This window comes from Pecten maximus, chromosome 9 (genome assembly GCF_902652985.1).
Source record: "Pecten maximus chromosome 9, xPecMax1.1, whole genome shotgun sequence".
NCBI classification, from domain to species: Eukaryota; Metazoa; Mollusca; class Bivalvia; order Pectinida; family Pectinidae; genus Pecten; species Pecten maximus.
Window position 1 is genome coordinate 27314923 of NC_047023.1, and position 21111 is coordinate 27336033.

A 21111-nucleotide genomic window follows, 5' to 3' on the forward strand; every position below is an offset into this window, starting at 1 on the left:
ATTTTTCACAATTTGTCCAAATGATTGGTCAACACATAATGGCGAAAACTATTTCCCCTAAGGATCATATCTTTTCTCCTTAAAGGAATGATGTATATGCTTTATTTCACACTTTTGGCATACCATAGATACACTAATATTTCATGCTGTTTAAAGATATTCCATATGCTGAATTTTTTGCCAAAGTGATTGAGGGTAAGTGTCCGTAATGATAGTATTCGGTCACGTAATATTTTTACGACATATTTCATGCATTTTGACAAATTTATGAATTTTTATGACTTCGTTTTTCATTCTTCGTTAGCCCATTCACCTGATATTTTTTACATACTTTTCCGCTGCTTTATTTTCCTAAATTAGATAAATAAATGAACCTTGCCCGAAATGTGACGTCACTTTGTTCTTTATTTCATTGCTAATTTTAAAAGCTTAAACGTGAAGATATCTCTTGAAATCATCTACAGAAATGTATGCAAATATTATTAGAGGAATGAGCAAATAATTATTTACATGTATGTGAAAATTCAATAAATTCCATTGAAAAGGAAGTCATAAAAATTAAATGAAAATATCAAAATACATGAAATCAGAGACTTGTAAATACAGTAAAAACATTACGTGACCGAATACTTTTGGCACTTTACTGTATATTAGCTTATCCATAAGATGATCTGCCGTACATCATGTACTGTGACAGTAGTTTTGCGGGTTATTTCAGAATGAGTGGGTAATTTTTTTTTTTATTAAACTGGGCCTCGAACTTCCTGATCGAATGGACCTTGTCAAGGGAGGTAACTGACCATCATAATTCTATTTCCTGTGTTTGGACACCAAGGAGTACACCAAGGTGGTGTGGATATGTGAAGTCAAATGGTAGTGTTTAGGCGATATATATTCAAATGATAATAAGTCAGGTAAGTTGAATACACAAGGATTATTACATAACACAATGGATTTGTACGAATGACGTTCATGATTAAGTATAAACTTATTGGATTTTCCATGGGAGAGATTGCACGTGTTTAATTTTCAGATTAACAGATATTCCTGCAGCTGACACATTTGAAGACAAATTAAATTATTACATATATTATTTAATCCTTCTTCTTATCAGGGGTCAACATTAACTTTTTTCTGCACTTGTCCCTTTGGACAAGTAACATTTATATTCACTTGTCCGAATGGAATTATCACTTGTCCCACTTGAAAATTTTCAATTAAGTTTAATGATGTTTTTTCAATGTCTGTGTGTCATGCAGTAAAACGATAACATTGCAATGACAACTATATTACTGATATTTATTGGTGTATTGTCCAAGTTACATAATGAAGAAGAAAAAAAAAATGCTACTGACTGCCTATTTTCGATTTACAGAAACTAATATAAAGTGGAATCTAGTAGAATAGAAATAAACTGACTAAAACATGAACATAATTGTAGAAATGCAATAGTGCATAAATATCTGAAATACTATTTATGCTAAATCTTGTAATAAATAGCGAGCCTGATAGTATCAGCATATGTCGCCACTTTAGTCCTTCATCATCATCATCATCAAACTTTATTTCCTCCCAAAGGAGAGAAGTGGAATACAACAAAATCGACAGAAAAAAAAGGAATATCAAAATAAGTGAAGAGTTCATTTAGCGCGCTTTCCATGAGTAGCTACTATGTAGCTTACTCACTATCGCGTACTTACATCAGAATCAGGGCGAGAATAAGCGCGTGACGCTAACAACGAATCGAGCCGCCTTCATAAGGAAGCGATTCCTGCAAATATCATCATCAAATGGAATGTTCTTACTAGCGCCTAGTAGGACTTGAACAAATGATGCGTTGTTCTCGCATGTCACGATGTTGAAAACACGGCCAAAATCGTTCAGAATATCTTGTAGGAAACGTTCACGTGATTCCCTGAAGTGGGGGCAGATGGAGCTGCTATGCACGATGACATCGCTGAAGGGCTGGTTGCACAAGACACACACTGCACTAACATGGCTTGAGGTCAATGTTGCACATAACGATTGAATTATCTGGGTGTCTGATAGAGATTCCGCGACTTGCCACATAACGTAAGGTCCATATGAGCAGTGGCACGCACGAAACAACTCAAAATCGCGATCAGATGCCATGCGATCCTGTAAGGCTTTGTTTTCGGTACTAGATATAGCCGCCTTTACTAGACGTTTCCATTGCCGTTTCGGAGGAAAGACGTAGGTTTGAGTATATGTAACAAGGTACGGAAATAGTTTATATCTCTGGAGCACATTGGTTATATCTGGGAAGTACCCGTTGGCGCGAGGACATCCAGGTTTGAAGGCATGCGCACTCAGAAACGAATATAGTCGCGCTAAGAAAATCCTTTTAACCAGAAAAGAGCAGTCAAGGGAGATAACTTTCTGTAAGAAGCACAGCTTTCTCCTGTCAATTTCCGCAGATATTCTAAATAAACCAAGCATTGGTTCTACCATATCCGATCTGGCCCGCCGATGAACACAGAGAATAAGTTTGGCAGCGTAGTGCTGGACAAGCCTTAATGTTGACCCCTGCTTATGCGTCAGGAACATATGTGTAAGTTACAGGTACTTGTGGGGACACTCGTCACAGGAGTCAAATGTGATGTTTCATTATATAATTAATGATGGTGAGAAGAATAAATCGTTTTATAATGGACAAATGTACATGTCAATCCTCCAGGATGTACAACTCTTAAGAAAAACAAATCTTGTATATTGTATCTTTTATGGTGAAACCTTTCTGTGTATACATATTTCGTAATCATATAAATGGAGGGTCATGTCTCCATATGTAGTCTGCTTTGTGTATTTTCATTTTTCTTGATTCTGTTTTCTGTATTGTTTGTTTCAGGATGAGGCTTACAATAGTTCTGCTGAAGGACAGTAGCAAGTATGTCAAGCGTTACTTAGAGAGAACAATGCAAGATACTCTTGGCAGAAAAAAATGGAAACCTCATACTGGATGGGTACCAGTTTCTGGTGAATATACAAGTTCAAAGTGGCATTATGATGAAAATCCTGTGTGGAGTGAGCAAGCAAGAATGACATACAAGAAGAAGAATAAGATACCACCATTACAGCCAATTAAACAATGGAATATATTTGAAGATGACTTAGTAAGTAAAAGCAGAGACATATATAGAGAGATAAGTAAAATCGCTATTTTCCCGTACAAGTGTTGGCTCCCTTTATTCGTGACCACTCAAGCATATCCCTTATCGAGAGCGCCTTGTCCCCTATCAAACACATGCAAGCACAGGTAAATTAGGCTTTGCGCATGTGTGTATCGATGTACTGGAACTTATTCGACATGTTCTGGTTAATCCGCCATTACGTCAGACCAAAACATCGTCAATTTTAAATACACACAAAAAGCACATCGTTTTATTTAGGCCACTACAAAAGTTACTACATTATCCAACAACTATCATACTTATGGGACAAGTCTTGATGATAGTGCACACTGTTGTCATTTATCCGTAATTTCGAAAATCAATTGGGTCCTATTCGACATGACCTAGTTTTGTAATTATGCCGCCATTACGTCAGACCAAAACATTGTTAATTTTAAATACACACAAAAAGCACATCATTTTATTTAGGCCACTACAAAAGTTACTACATTATCCAAAAACTATCATACTTATGGGATATGGTCTTGTTTATCATGCACATTGTTGTCATTTATCCGTATTTTCGAAAACCCCATAGGGACTTGTCTGTCAACTGTAATATTTCAGGGCATGGAAAAGGTTTCTTTTAACTATAAACCAGTTTTGTTTTCAGAGTACTTTTCAAAGATACTTTGATAATGTTTTAATGCTTTCTTATAATGTACAGTATACAAACAGTTCAACCAATGAAACATACTTATACACTTATGCATGCATGTGGAACTTAAATGGGTGTTTTATTATATATCATTCTATAACATGCACTGGGGGTACAATTGATCATGAGCAGTCACCATCCAAGAACTGATCACGTTTGACATGGCTTAACTTTGGTACACAGAAACAACACTCAACAGCACAGCCACAAAAGCTAGCCATTTAACTATGCAGCTGAAATGCTCATATCCACGAACAATCACAAAACAATACATATTAAATATAGTATGGTACCTTGGACTCAATTTGTGATTTACAGGTGGAGATTCTAGTTGGTGTTGATAAAGGGAAACAAGGGCATGTATCACAAATTGTCAAGGAAAGGAACTGGTGCTTCGTTCAGGGCTTGCATCTGGTAAGTTATAATCACACTGTACAATGCTTCAACATGAGTTCTCCATAATCATGGGAAAGTGCAAAGGAGCGAAGCACGAGTGAAAAATATTGAAATATTCTGTCATACGAGTGAAGTATATCAAATGGGAAACCATTCAATTTTCTTTTTATTGCATTGTACTTAAAAACAAAATTAAAAACATCGAAAAATTAATAGTGTCAAAAAGTGCAGGAATCAGTAAACATAATTTATGACATCATCTCTTGTTGACGTTACTTAACATCAACTTGACATGAATAGTTAACGTCACGTGAGTATTTTGTCAAAAAGACAAAAACTAGTCTGAATATTTCAGAAATCGAGCAAATTAACCAATTTATCTATCTTCCATTCGACTGGAAAAAATTAGCAAGTTTCAATTCATGAGGTGAATACAAAGGTTCCCTCTGATTGGTCAAAAATGAAAAACTTATATTTCCACTTCAAAACTTATATTTTCACTGCAAAATCTTATCTTTTCTCTGCTTATTCCCTGCAGTGAAAATATAAGTTTTATTAGTAAGCAAAAATGCAATAAATATGTGTACATTATATATATGATTATTATAAAGATGGATTGTGGGTTGGAAATTTGTGTAATGTCCCTGTGGGCCAGTGTACTTTATAGTTCACTATATCAATACAATATGAAAGTTGCATAATTGTAATAAACTTTTATTAGTTATTGAAAAGAAGTTTTAGATATTCATAAAATGTTCACCTGGCTGTGTAGATATTGTCTGATTACATAGTTCATTATAATGGCTACAAATTTATGTTTAACAGTTGTTTGATACAGTTTACCATGGAAATTGTTCGTATCTGGGCTAAGGGTGAACTTGGAAGAGTGGGCATTACAAGTCTAATCTTAACTGGATTGACAAAAATGATATGATTTTCTTGATGCAAATAGAATAATTCATCATCATGTCTACAGTCATTATCAAATCATCCTGGCCATTGTTGTCAACATTCTTTATCTTTTCCTGTCTGGGTTACTCTCCTCTCCTGTTCTGCATTTTTTTCTTCTGTTAGAGCCCCTATAACACCCAACCCTCATGTGACTGAGTTTGTGAGGTCACTGAACACAAAAAAAAAAGATAGCCGCTTGAGGTACCAAACGATTGGTTCCGCAATGAAATCCTATAGCTGATGCTATAATGTGAGGCACGCCTCCCATAAAAATCATTATTGTCATCTGTTTTCATATAAAGCCTTTTTATATTAAGCAATTGTAAATGAAGATTGTTTAAAAACTTTTCTTTTTATAAATAGGAGTACTCATACAAGCCTGGAAACACACCAACTGACCCTGGGAAATGTGAAAGCAAAGAGAAGCCCCTTCTGGTTACAACAGAAGTGGCCTTAGTTGACCCCTCTGATAGGTATGTCAGAACAACACTGATTACTGTATTTAATCTTAAATAAGCCCCTTTCATAGTGCAAAATTTCACATCAGAAGTTAGGTTTATCTGTGAACCACATTTTGGTTCTGTAAAATTTAAGAAAGGGCTAGCGCTCATATTTTTAGATAAGATATAAGATGATAACTTTTTTTAAATTAAAGTTTTCTGCAGTAGTATTTTAATCCTTTGTTTTCGCTATTTCTCATTGTATCAAGTATTATTATATCCACCATATCAAAGTTCTTATCAGAAGACATAGCTCCGTTCATTAACAAATGTTTGTCCATGAAATTAAAAAAAAAAATGTTTGCAGAAAACCTACAGAATTTGAATGGCGCTACTCAGAGGACGGAGAAAAGGTGAGAGTGTCGAAACGGACAGGAAGAATCATTCCCATTCCCCAGGATGTAGAGGATAAGTTGAAACTTGAATCTGGTTCCATAAGTACTTATAAAAGTAAGTAGAACAATACCGTAGTAACAAGAGTTCTCGAATGAATAATAGGTAAATAAGTTGTTAGAAGTTAGTATAAGTTTGGAGAGATTAACCTTGATGTTTTAGCAAGGTGATTACATTTTCACCAGAGTGATGTCTCTTGCCATCAGTAGTAGCTTAGTCCATTTGTCATTAGTACTATATGAAAAATACTTTTAAATAGATCCTTGTCACAAATTAATTCTAAATTCCAAAGGTTGGTCATTCAAATCCAGTTTTACATCACAATTTAGAGTGTAAACACATGCACTTACTAAACTAGTAATCAAGTTATGACAGATGTATACACTCGCATGCACTTGACGAAAATCTGCATATCCTCATGTTGGAAACCATGTCTCAATAGTTTACAAAAAAAGAAAATCGTTGTGCAGAAAATTTCTCATGCAGACTTTTTAATGAATTGAAGTTCATAAACTGTCTATATTATTTGAAAGGTATTTGTTAAACTTATCGTCTTTAATGTGATGTTCTACTGTTGATTTGTTTTGCAGAGGGCAACAGAGATACAGCAGAAAAAGACGTTCTTGAGGTTACATTTGAACCCAAACTGGCCACATTTGAAGAGGAAATTCTGGAGTCTATGGGGATTGAAGAGGAAAAAAATCCACACCTACCAAAAACGTACTGGTATTAGAGGATCATGTTACAAATTGGGAGACAATTCCTTCAAACTGAAGTGGTATTGGGACTGTGTTGTACATTGGTAGAAACTATTACCAGATTGCCTACCCACCAGCACCAATAGATATCAGATTGCTTTGAATGTATATGGTTGAATAGACTTGGGTAAGGTTACTAATACAGAGTACAATATAGAAATATTGGTATTTATAGAAACATCTATCTTCCAAAACTCTCTGTTTATCATTTCTGTATGGAATGAGACAGATACTCATGCTTAGAGTTCATGGGATCATGAGGTATGATGAAATTACAGTATAAACAGTCCTTCCCAAGATTTCAATTCTTGTTCATTTCAAATTCATGCAAATTTTAGGGAAAGATTTCTGTTTATTGTACAGTGATAATCGGTTGGGGGTGTACTGTAAGTGTGATAGTGCTGATGTGTGTATACATGTGTAAAAATAATAGAAAATAAAATATTTAAATTTTAAAGTATCAAATAATGTCTTTTGTGATTTGTAGGCCCAGCCACAAATACAACCTAGAACATTCCGACTAAAATTGATAGTATAGCCTCAATATAATTTATTGTTACACGAAATGTTTGTGTGTACTTTCTTTCAAGGTTTGGAGCCTTCAGATTATTTTGTTGTTACATATTGTTTGGTAGCTGGTTAATCACCCCATGAGCCAGGGATATTTTGAGGTGGGTCTCCTTGTAGTTAACCTTACTGAACAATGCCATCACATGCCATCCAGAGCAATTAGGATAGATTGTCTTGCCAAAGGACACAACCATGACAGCACAGACAAGGCCTGTTTCTCAGCTTCCCAAGAAACACAAACCAACATGGGTAGGGAGTGTCAAACCATGCCACTGGAATCTTCACCTGAGGTTAAGTGACCAGCGATCTTACCGACTGAGTTGTCGCAGTGGATACAAACTTTCGTGGTTAGCACATTCTACAATAATACAATACAACAACATTCATTGTATTCATAATTGGCTTCTTGATAACAAAGGAAATGCATAGCATGCTACAGCGTCAATATGATAACTATTGGCTTCTTGATAACAAAGGAAATGCCGAAAATTTTGCCCAAATATCATGACAATCGTTTTCTTGGTCCTTCATCACACAACAATTTGATTCTTGGTCATTAATCACATGACAATTGAATTCTTGGTCATTAATCACACGACAATTGAATTCCCAGTCATTACAGTGATCAAATTAACTTTCCAAATGTTACGACCCATAACATAATGGGTCTTTATTATTTAGAAGTTGTTTAAGGATTTTAACACATCTGAACCTTGAAAGTGGACCTTGTTCCTGTCGGTTAGATATCCCTAGCTTAATTTGTCATAGCATGCTACTTGCCAAAATTTTACGACACCGGGAATCCTGGCCATAGTCATTCAGTAGCTGTTGATGATTGTGATATACATGACGCTAAGTACAATGGGTAATTCTTTTGAATAAAATTATATAGCCAGACATACTACATGCTATACTACTGCAGTAAATTATAAGGTATATGCTGAAGAATCTGGTGATGTATTTAACATGAAAGTGGATCAATCATTTATTTAAAGAAACTTATTCAAGCCTGTTTTCTGTATGCTATAGCCAAATATGGCAAGAGGCTTCTTTATTTAAGAAAAAAATGTCTGAAGTTGTTGGATTGTCAGTATGACCCAAGAATGAACTCTTGACAGGCAAGTTAAAATCTTTGAACAACTACCCAGAATGCATCATTAGTCCCCTACCGACAAAACCGAGGAAACTATAGATTTCCTCTTGTCAGTCTGGCCATCCACTCAGTTTTCCTTTTCACTTTTCTCAGCCATGTTTCAAGGTATGTTGGTTGAAGTTGCTATGTAACTTTAGTACGAGTAGATACAGATCAAGATCGATTTTCAGAGTTTTTGGGTCAAAGTCAATGTCACTTTTACTATTTTTAGCGGGGACCAGTACACAGGCAAAATGTCTTCATGTCAATTCAGGTCAAATTCACCTAAAAAGAACCAGAATTATAATTGACCTGAAAATTTCTTAACGTGAAATTGACCTAATTTTCAGGTCAATATTTTTTCAGGTCAAATATACCTGCAGACGTTTTTCCTGTGTAGGGGACTGTTGACATGTATGATGTATTGCTTTAGCAATACTTACAGAATGCTTGTTTATATACAAAATAACACAAGATTTTTCTAATGATTTAATTATTTAATGTTGAAACTTATGAAACTCAAAACACAAGATCACTTGCAATCAAATCATTCAGCCAACCAACTATTATCATATTTTAAAGAAAGTATCACAATAACGTACCACAACAACGTTAACACATGAAATAAATCAAAAACAAAATGCCTTTGTATAATTAACAAATTTAAGTCTTTAAAAAAATAAAATGTCGTGACAAACACTACTTCCTAGCGGATTCATCTAAACAAACAGTGTAGTTGTCATCTGGACTTAGTAACCTTAACACAGGAAAAACTGAATTAAGGTCAACTATTCTCAATTGCTTTACCTTATAAAACTGATTGACCTGGACATTTGTAACTGAAATCAGGTTAGCAAATGACCTTAAATGACCTCAACACTGTTAACTGAATTCAGGTCAGCTAAAAAATCTCTATACAGTGACCTTAAACACTTGACTAATACATGTATGTTGTATACATTTTTCTTTCAACATGAACACATAATTAGCTTTCATTAAAATTGAATGTAAGATTTCAAAGCAAGACATTAAACTCTTTAAAAAAAAAGAAAATCCAGCAATTGAATTTAAAATGTGATTTAATTTTATCATTAGAATGTTAAATTTAGTTCATATACATGTAACAAAGTTCATATACAGCTTACTGTATCCACAGATATAAAATAGAAAGATCGTGTGACATAACTTGTCAAATATAAATAACAAAGTGAGAAATCTGTTGGAACAAAAGCAATGGAATATAAGTGTGACCCTGTAGTCATATTTCAATTATATATTTATTATGTTTCACATTTTCAGGGTCATGAGGGGAAAAAAGTCCTTATAAAGGTGCAATCGGCCTGCCAAAAGATTTACTGATTAGACAATGCAGAATGATATCAATATGAATACCTAACAGTATCCTACACAAACTTCTGCAGGTTCGATGGTTAAAGCTAAGGAAGCAATGAAAATATACCTCATTCACTTGTGAACTCATGTCACTCATTACAGTAAGATAATAGTAAATAACATTGACTCATACATTTCATCTTATACATCTCTATATATAAAGGTAATGATCAGTAAAGTTGTCGCACATAAAATGAAAATGTACGACCTGTACATCTGATTGTACCAATAACATGTGCTACAGTAGCAATTATATGCCAGACTGGTAGTAAGCTCAATTCAAACCCTATTAGGCTACATGACTGGCAAGTTATGAACTGAGTTGAGAAAAGCTTGAAATGGGCTTAAATATTAAAGAGGCTTACCCGCAGACGGACCGGTAAACGGCACATCTCCGATCACTAAATAAACTTCAGTACACGTTTCTATGTGACAAAATTAGAGGCTTTCCGACTTTATTTCTTGAAAACAATTACAGAATATGTATTTAAAAGACGTTTTAAAACTCAACCTGAGAGGGAAATGTATGGAATATAACGGCAAATCTTCTTTGTAAATCGCCGCTGCCTTTGAAGTTATCACTGTGCGGCACTGTGCACGTGCTTGTTTCTTTGATGTGTCAATCAAATTAGACTCCACTTTATAGCGGGGACTTATTGCGGGTTGCGATTAAATAAATAATATTTTATAAAATGAGGTTTTAATATCACTTTTCAGCGTTTTATAAGGAAAATAAAATGAAAAACTCAACAATTCCAACAATCTGTCATGTGTAAAAAATCTTTTTCTATTAGCCAATTTTTCTGATCTCTCTGCGGGCAAGCCTCTTTAACCTATCCGTGCATCATGAAATATATGCTTAAATTATATGTGTATCAATTCTCAAAACACACCTGAACACATTGGTAATCATTAGATAATTATATTTTATCTAGATATTCTTCAGCCACAATAATTTCTGAAAATGTTTCATAATTTTATAAGAATGATACCATTCATACTGAAGATCTAACAAAAAGAATTGATACATGTAAATTATGATTTTTTAACCAAAAGAGTACATTGCAAAACCCAAGAATATTCCCAGTTGTTCAAAAATTAACCTAAAAAGACAACATATTTTAGATTTGTTAAGAAAAAGAATATATTTTAGATATCTAAACAAAAATATAAATTCAGATGTGTGTGCACAAAGAATATTTATGTAACAGAGTGCAGGATTAATTAAATTTAATTCACTGCCTCCGCTAGGGATCGAACCCGGGACCTCTGGCTTACTAGTCTTACGCTCAACCGATCGAGCTAAAGAGAAGATCTCTCTAGCCGAGCGGTATATTGCGGCTAGTATTACATTTATAATATTATTTAGATTTCTAAAATAAGAATTTATTCAGCATGAACTCAATATCATACAATTGTCATGTTTGTAGTCTCTCAGAATAAATTCGTTTCTTAACTCTGGTACAACTTAAATATATCAGCACCAATATAGAAAACAAAATATTATATTAAGAACAATCTTGAACCATATTATTTAACCTTTGAATTGATTGACTGCTTGCACCAGTGTCTTTCGCACATGAACACATACACCTTTAAAATGCTATTTTACTCCTTGAAGATCTTGTGTGTTTGCTTGTAGGAATCCATGGCACTGAGCTTGAGTAAGCCTCCCCTTCCCTTGGGCTGTCTAGCTTTCTTGTGTTCCTCATAGCCCCAGGCCCCTCGGGCCCCTACAGCAGGCAGGTTGCTACTGTAGCCACCATAGTTCTGGCTATTCCAGTCCTGGTAGCCTCTATAGCTTTGATCACAATATCCTTGATTGCTATACCACTGATTGTAATAGCCTTGATGATAGGCTCCTTGATCATAATAATCAGCCCCGTATATTTGTCTGGGATCTCCCAGAAGTCCATCACCATGTCTCCTCCCCGATTGTTCAGCTCTCCACACACTGGTTTGGGGGCGGTCACGGATGTGTACAGGCCCGATAGTGTCTGCCTCCAGTTGCCTCTTACTGATATACAGGTCACCGATATCTTCCACAATCTTGTCAATGTCAATACAAGGTTTAGCCTTTTGTCGTCCACCAGCTTTACCAGATTTATTTTCCCCTTCTTCCTCCTTAACACTCTCCACATGGTCTGCAAATGTTGTGTAACTGGCTGGTGCTGCCGCAAGCTGTGGTGAGACATCCACCCCCAGGGCCTCGGACATCATGTATGGCTTCAACCAGAGGATTTGAGAGGACACACCAGGTCTGTATGGAAGACTCTTATGATAAAAAAGGACACCATCAACCTACAAAAAAGGAATTCAGACTATAGACTTGTTATTAAGGTATTTATTCTTACATGATAACCAACAACAAAGATATTCAATGTCACACAATTTTAAAGTGCAACATTTTTAATGTGACCTTTGCTATATTCTTGAATCAAAATTCAAAAGTAAATCCTTATTTTAAAAGCAAGGTTTCTTGATTTAGTTCTAGGTCATCAGGATATTGAAAGTCAAAGTAGGTCAAGGATGAATTTCATTTAAATACACATTATTACCACAAAGACATACTTCAAGATCGGTGGAGCTCATAGCCTGGTTCATCACTTTCTTTGTACAGGCATAGGACTTCAATGGGACAAACTTGTGCTGTAATCAAACGGAGCAGTATGTACTAAATATGTGATGAAATGTTGATCAATTCTGTCACAAAGATACATTTTGTGATATAACATAATACACAACATGATTATTATTACAAAATGAATATCACTATAGAAATATGATTATAACTTAATGTATACATCACATAAAGGTAGGATTTATAATTAACATGAGGCCCAGTCTGCATCGCTCATCTGCTTCTAACGTAACTTTGAAGTTGATCTAGGTAATTTTGCAAATGCTTAGCTGATTACCACTTAATTCAAATATCAGAGTAGGCTAATTTATTCATTTAAATAAATTGTGTAGCCCTTCATTCCATCAGTCTACATACCAAAATATTTCAGGTTCCTCACTCAGAGCCACTTGGTTATTGAGAAGAAGTTGTTTCAATGGAAAAAAATTCACGCTGGACAAGTGAGCTAATAACCATATCATTATAACCAAAACATTACATGACAATCAATACAAAATACACAACTGAAATGATATATGAACATCATTCAATAAACCATAGATAATAACATTATGGCCAATATGTTATTAATAATACTAATACTGTGCCTGAAAAGACTATTTATCAGTACAAAATAAATCTAGTATGTATGCTCATTTTGTGACACAATTATAAACTGGTATAATTAAAAAGAGGCCCATTGGGCCTGTATTGCTCACCTGGATATTTCAATTATTATGGCAAAGCACCCATACTTACATTACCAATAGTTTTCCCATTTAGGGATCTACCTCTTAGTACCATGTATTTCTGTAATCTTTTTCCTTGAACTTAATTTAGCGTTCTGGTTCCAAAAAATATTTAAAAAATTCAAAGCAAACTAGAATACTGACAGGTTAGAAAAGACCCCATCATGTGGCTATATATCACGCGTAATAATCAAGGACATCTGCCGATATTGCTGAGGTTCAGTTTGACATTTGGACTTCAAAACAAGAGCAAGTAGGAAGCAAAATATAGATTGGTGTGACTCTTGTTTCATTTAACCTCTGTATACTTGTATAATACTCAATTGTAAAGTTTATTTAGTGCTGGACAATTGTCCAAGATCAATTTGTCCTTGACCTTAGGACCCAAATAGCCTTGAACTTTGACCCAGTGACCTTGACTTGTGGTCAGCTGACTTGTATGATTCCTGCCAACTTTGCTTCATAATTTCATAACAAAATATTCATCAGTGAAAAGATACCATATTTGACCTCGTGATCTTCACCTTTGGTCAGATGATTTGATATTTAATTCCAAACAACTTTGTTTCATATCGTCACAAAATGTGCATTGGAAAAAGGATACAAAAATTTACATAGAACTTTGACCAAGTGACCCTGACCAGTGGTCACTTGACACTATGTTTAATCCAGAACAACTTTGTTTCATAATGTCATAACAAAATGTTCATTGGAGAAAAGATACAAAATTTGACCTTGACTTTCGACCCAGTGACCCTGACCAGTGTTCAGTTGTCTCTTTCTTTAATTCTGACTAATTTTGCTTCATACCTAGTTTTTTCGAAAATTAGTTCCACTTCCCCCAAGAATCCACCTACTTGTTAATGACAATTACCAATTTATATGAAAAGTTGACGAATGGACACTGTTTTCAGCGCCATGCAATAAGCTCACCAGCCCTGTGTGCCAGGTGAGCTAATAAATGCATTTTAAACAGAATTCACTAAGTTTTCAAAAATAGTCTGAGGATGAAACAATTTTATAGGGATGAAGGTAAAGATACTTACAGGGTTGATCTTGGTCCGTCGACCTATGCTCTTCTGTTCCGCAAGTCGTTCATTCATCCAGAAAATGCGGAACTCACTCTGAATAAATGACATCAAATTCAGCCACAGTGTAAAACAATGAGACATTAATCAGTTTACATATACTCAATAAGTCATGCAACAGATAAGTCATTGTTTGATTTTCCGTTTCTCACTAAAATTAAATACAATATATACACATTGATGTTTAAAGTACATTTAAAATCTCTAATGTAGTAATCAATTAAACCTAGTGTAGTCATGACAGATATCATGGTAATATATACCTCTTAACAATAGCCAAGTAATTACTCTCACTGTCAACACCATTTTGAATATCTTTCAACCATAGAAAGTCTTGATTACTTCCTACATGGAAGCTCATAGTCAATTTTTTGCATTTTTACAAAAAGTTTGAAAATAAAAATAAGTTTTCTTAGCGGAAATAAAACAGAAAAAATGAACCACATAAATTTTCTGTTTTCAAGATTCATTTTTTTTCTGATTTTATAACATCCTCATATAGAGCAAAAAATGAACCCATGTGATATTGAACAACCTTCGGTATCTTCGAACAAATGACAATTACACATTAAAAATTTCTTTCATAAGTATACTCACATCACAATCAGTCATATCCTGACTTTTCCAAAACATCATATCCAATACATAATAAACATCATCTTTCTTGTTGTAGATACAGTCCAGTACAGACATTCCTACAAAAGATCAATACACGACTTTCCTTAGATAGATCAAGAATATAGTACTATTTATGAGTATCCAACATGATATTCTGAAAATATATATCTCGTAAACCTTGAAGCAGTACCTATAACCTTGCCTTGCCAGACAAAGCCAACTGTTGTTACACTTTGATTTTATGTTTCAAAAACTGACAAACTGATACAAAAGTACTCTGAATATTGCTTGAAGATAAACATAGATAGTCATTTCAATTACTGTGAACTTGCTTTTAGTATTAATCTTATTTTAGTAGTTAAACATTAATTGTGCTAACTCCACCTCTATTACACCATTTCTGTAGCAAGTAACATGAGCGAGCCAATCATCAATGCACTAGTTACTGTAAACCTGTTAAAAGGTGGTTATGTGCCGAGTACTGCACCAAAATTGTTTAATCTTATAGTATATGTTAGTTATAAACCTTTCTGATCTCCCACGTTCCCTCCTGGTAGACAAGATGGGAAATCCTCCAGTAATAGGCCCTGTTTAGATTGGGTGAATGTTCTCCCCTACAACAAAGAAGGATGGTTAATCATCCATTACGGACAGGCAAATTGTTAAAATTGTAACTGGTATATATATATATATTGAGAGATATAACACATGCATTATATGGGATAGACTTATAAATTAACATAAAACGTTTATTCAATAAACCATAATTATGAAATAATATCTTGGATTTTGGAGCTACCCGAAAAATAACGACACTTACTGAGGACCATCTGAATCATTTCGGGAAAGTTTGACCTGAATCTCACTGGTGGAATATGTGTTGTTCAGGAAAACCAAGTTTCAAGTTGGCGGCCATCTTGGATTTTGGACCGATCCCAAAAATAACAAATCTTCGTTCAGCCATCTCTAGCTCATTTCAGAAATGTTAGAGCTGAATATCCCACTGGTGGAACTTGAGAAGAAGTTTAAATAGGTGTTGTTCTGGAAAACCATGATTACGCAATCATGTTGTAAAATGGCTGTTACTGCTGCCATTTCAAACATTTTACAAGGTTGAACATTTTACAAGGTCGAAAATAAAAAAAAAACTTTTTTGGCTTCTCTTCCTTAACATCCCCATCAACTGACAGCTCAATGGCTCCACTAGAACTGGAGAAGAAGTTTGAAATATGTTATCATCATATCACTATGTACACTATTTACAATTAAAATCTGCTACCTGGACAACACATCTACATGATTTCCTAATGAGGTAACTACCCTTGTAGTATTATAAACATATATTACCCACCTGTGCTGATATCACTAGGTTCCGCTTGCCTTTAGGACAGATAATCATGAACCAATTTTTAACTAGATCCTCTGGTACTTCTGTCATCCACTCAGAGAACATCACCTGGCAAAAAGGGCATGGATCTCACCAATACTTTACTGAATATGCATTTAAATCTAATCAACTGTTTTAAGATTGAATACATATCAGGGTCAATTGATCACTTTCCAAAGATGGATTTGATGTTACACTTTAACAGTAGGATACTTGTCCTCATCAAATCATTATTTAATAAATAAATCAATAATGACCTTATAATTAATGTTTTAAAAGCCATCTTGGCCCCATGAAAACAATAAATTGTTTCTCCAACATTCATCACATCAAAAGCTGCATTACCTTTAACCTCTAGGACACCAACATGGTGACCCTTTAGGACATTAAACGTGTTATCTTATAACTCTAGGACACCAACATGGTGACCCTTTAGGACATTCAACGTGTTATCTTATAACTCTAGGACACCAACATGGTGACCTATGACCTTCAGGACATTGACTGTTACCTTTGACTTCTAGACACTTCAGAATTAACTTTGACCTTCAGGATATTGAAAGGACTATAAAGTTCTTGATTGGGGAAAATGGATTTCACCTTTGATCTTCAGCCCCGATATTCCACTTCTTGTAGATGATACACAAATATGTCACAAATTTAGAAGAGCTGTGTTTCGTAGGGTGGGTACAGGGATCACGATATGATACATATCACGATATATGAGAAACTGATGACCTTTTATATATCTGGTATTCCATTCATATTTTTGTTTGTGGTATCCGGAATATTTGAGTCTTTGTCTACATTCTTTACAAAACGCATACATTGTGTCTGTTTCCTGTACAATGCGTTCTTGAATTTAGATAATTTGGATTTGAAAGAAATTGTCAGCCATGTTGTTTACTACAAAACGTAAGCTAATGTTAGTCAACTACCAATCAGGTATCATGATACAAATCAAGGATAGACGATGCATCGATGCACCATTCTGCGATTCAATACATCAATGCATCGGTGAATTGTTACACCACTAAAATTTGGTGTTTCAATATATTCAGTATTTCATGAAAAATTGATGTTTTGATTCTTTCTATCCAAGTGACCTTGAAAACTTGTCAAGTAATCTTCATACGCAGTTGTCTTCAAATTTCCTGGAGTTTCTGATGTCAGTTTATTACATCAGTCGGGCTATAAATGTTGTATGTTCTAGATAAAGACTTCGTAAAATGATGGTTAGCAGTGGTCTGTTTAGACTGTTGTAACTACCAGTATTTAATCCCCTGATACCCTGCCTTCTTGGACTTTTGATGATCTTGAAAAGTGATTATCATATGTTTAAGCCTAACTAAACAGGTATGTAAAATTCCTCTCAATGTCTACAATATCACCTGTACAACATGGTGCATGACAAAGGTAACAGTGTTTTATACACATGGAGTAATTATAATTCTACCATATGATCAGTAAAGTTTGTATTGAAGTTGTGAATAAAATTAAGTACATTTGAATCATGTATAACATGAAACATAGGTTGTGTAAAAACTTTTGTTGTTTTCATGGTTAGAATATGTGTAAATACAAAAGTTGCTACCCACAAAACTAAAGCACTGTCTAATGAATGATTCCACAAAGGAGACTAAACCTTAAATTCTAAGGTAAATAGATTACTGTGAAAGGCCTTACATGATGTATTTTTGACAGTACATATTCAGCTCTATTGTTAGTGAACAAGTGACCTTAATAAATTGACCTTGACCTTTGGAACTTTTTAAAATTACACATCCTCACATCACAGTGTAACACCATGTGAATTTTCAGAAAGTTTGGGCAGACAGATAGATGGAGGGACACCATGCTATTACTAGAAAACATGTGATGCAGGGCCCCAAGTACTTCACAACTTTGTTAATGTATTGCACCTAACTACCTTTTTTGTAGTTATTTTCCACCTATGAATTGGTCGTGTACTAATTTCACATCACTAGAATTGTTCAGTGTTATACTGTTAGCATACCAACTTAATATTGCTATTGTTGCAATGTCCAGGCCAGTACCAAACAGAGCAGCAGTGTACATTAACTTTACACTGTATATGACACAAGAACATGTTTCTGTGTTAACTTTAGCATGCAGCTTCTACACAAATTTTGATTGGTACCAGGTACTTTTCCTGTGTAAACTTATAATTAGCACATGTTCCTGACAGTGTGTAAACATTCTTAGTATGCCTCTGTGTTACTTTTACACTACTTGCATGCCCCTGTGTTAACTAAACACTATTTTTCACCCATGTTAACTTAATTTACACTCTTTACATGCCCGTGATCACTTTACACTATTTATGTGTCCCTGTACATGTGTAAACTTTACATTGTGTTAACTTTACATTATTTATATATGTGCCCCTGTTTACTTAATTTACACTATTTACAAGTCCCTGTGTTAACTTTACATTATTTATGTACCCTGTTTACTTAATTTACACTATTTACAAGTCCCTGTGTTAACTTTACATTATTTATGTACCCTGTTTACTTAATTTACACTATTTACAAGTCCCTGTGTTAACTTTACATTATTTATGTACCCTGTTTACTTAATTTACACTATTTACAAGTCCCTGTGTTAACTTTACATTATTTATGTGCCGTTTACTAATTTACACTATTTACAAGTCCCTGTGTTAACTTCACATTATTTATGTATGTGCCCCTGTTTACTTAATTTACACTATTTACAAGTCCCTGTGTTAACTTTACATTATTTATGTGCCCCTGTTAACTTAATTTACACTATTTACAAGTCTCTGTGTTAACTTTACATTATTTATGTGCCTGTTTACTAATTTACACTATTTACAAGCCCCTGTGTTAACTTAACATTAATTATGTGCCCCTGTTTACTTAATTTACACTATTTACAAGTCCCTGTGTTAACTTTACATTACAATGTATTTATATGTTTTTGAGTTAACTCCACATTCAGCAATACTGTTACTGACACCACTATCAGCAGTGTAGCACTTTCAATTTCACGCATATATCATTTTTCTATGTTAACATTACATTATGTGTTTCTGTAATTGGTTAATACTGTTCTAAGCCTTTCATTTTCAAACACATTTTTGGGGAAAAACATCTAATTCTGAAGTTAGTATAATAACATGTTAAAAATTGCATGTGTTGATAAAAGGTCATGTTGTATAGTAACACCTAAAATCATCTTAAAAATGGGCCTAGCTTTCAAACTTGGAGCTGTAATCTGGTGTTGTATACATTTAACCAAATTTGGGCTGGGAATATAATCCAACTAATCCCTAGTATACTGTTACTATGCTATAGCGTGATCCACACACTTAAAACTATAGCAGATAATTATCAACCAAGTTTGAATACTTTCCACAAAAAGAAAACTTAAAACACAAAATTTCAAAATCTGACTTTTATTGACAAAATTCCCATCATAATTTTACAATTGTGAAGGGAAATTTTTCACTCACATTTATGAATTATAATGTGTGTCAAGTTTAAAATATATAGTTATAGACATAGCTAGAAAATATTTCTCTGAAAAAATGTCCTATTTAACATGCCAAATGATATAACATTGTACATTATGTCTTTAATTCATGGTAATGGAAGTGAACTTTTTGTACAGAGGATAATCTGTTTAGCTATTCAAAGTTTCAACATGATGAATTGTAAACCTAAAACTGCTGTATGTTAGCATCACTGATCATGATAGTATGTTGTGACGATTTTATACCAATTACCTATTTAATTATGTACTGACTGGCATTAATTAGGTAGTATGTATTGTCTGGTGGAAGAGTAATATCAACTACTGTATAGGAGGAGTTGATAAATCATAATTTTTTTGTTTTTGTATTTAAAGGAAAGGAAAACTACATTTATCTCTGCAGACTGATCTTAATATGTGTTCAACATAAGATCCATGGATGAAAGTGATGGAACATCCAAATACTAAAATGGCTGTTTTTACATTGATATATGGGGGCAAAAATTTCAAAATAATGAATTCAGTATTGATTAACATGGAGATCACAGACAGATCTTTGTGCCAACCATCACTTGATCTTTATTAGTTCTTTCTAAGTTTGATCTAATCCCTCTCTAGGTAGTAACAAGTTCTGGGATTATTTTTCCTTTGTGTGTGATTATCCTTTTAAAGTGAGTGTCTTTCAATTGGTAGACTAACTAACACACTTAATTATGTAGCATTAGGTAAGAAGATTTTTCAAAATTAAAATAGTTGCTGGCATCCATCTTGAAACAATATTTGTGGCATGCTTAACTCACATACAGACTTATAATACCTGTTAAGTTCAAACTGCAGATAAAACATCTTGAATATCTTATTATTGTAACAGGAATGCCGATTCATTGATTTCCTCCAGGTAACTTCTCAAACACAACAGACAGAATTCTTTAAGTTCAAGTCGGTCAATTTATTAGCGAGGAGCATCTATACATTTGTACAACATTATATGGCCTTCCTCTTAATCTCACTCTCTCTCTAAGTCACTAGTGTAGTGGGAGATTGCTCGCGATAGCCCTACAGTGGCATACTATTAGAATATCGGACACGCCGGCTGGTCAGATGTACCACCTCAGTATATTATTAGTAAATGGGAGATAACCCATGAAATATTACATGTAAATAAAGTTGTTATACTGAAAACTTT

At 34.2% G+C, this 21111-nt stretch overlaps 2 protein-coding genes across 4 annotated transcripts in view; one reads left to right on the forward strand and one right to left on the reverse strand.

Annotated features, from left to right (window-relative positions):
* Positions 1–802: 802 nt before the first annotated feature.
* LOC117334803 (probable 39S ribosomal protein L24, mitochondrial) lies at positions 803–7304 on the forward strand. 2 transcript variants are annotated; one of them, XR_004534236.1, is made up of 7 exons: positions 803–914; positions 2870–3134; positions 4168–4263; positions 5560–5669; positions 6004–6146; positions 6680–6974; positions 7061–7304. XR_004534236.1 is itself a non-coding variant. In XM_033894610.1 (6 exons), the coding sequence occupies exons 2-6, from the start codon at positions 2871–2873 to the stop codon at positions 6820–6822; spliced, it is 756 nt and encodes a 251-aa protein (XP_033750501.1). In that variant the 5' UTR covers positions 803–914; position 2870; the 3' UTR covers positions 6823–7304. The 2 variants fall into 2 exon arrangements, 1 of the variants encoding a protein (XP_033750501.1); XM_033894610.1 differs by having other exon boundaries at positions 6680–7304.
* A 3343-nt stretch (positions 7305–10647) lies between these two features.
* Positions 10648–21111, reverse strand: part of LOC117335093 — a 45394-nt gene continuing 34930 nt past the window's right edge. For both annotated transcript variants that reach the window (XM_033895014.1, XM_033895015.1), the window contains exons 10-15: positions 16368–16472; positions 15543–15630; positions 14996–15093; positions 14357–14434; positions 12513–12590; positions 10648–12242 (exon numbers count right to left, since the gene is read on the reverse strand). In XM_033895014.1, the coding sequence (XP_033750905.1) occupies positions 11550–12242; positions 12513–12590; positions 14357–14434; positions 14996–15093; positions 15543–15630; positions 16368–16472 (1140 nt within the window). In that variant the 3' untranslated portion in view covers positions 10648–11549. The remainder of the gene's footprint in view (positions 12243–12512; positions 12591–14356; positions 14435–14995; positions 15094–15542; positions 15631–16367; positions 16473–21111) is intronic.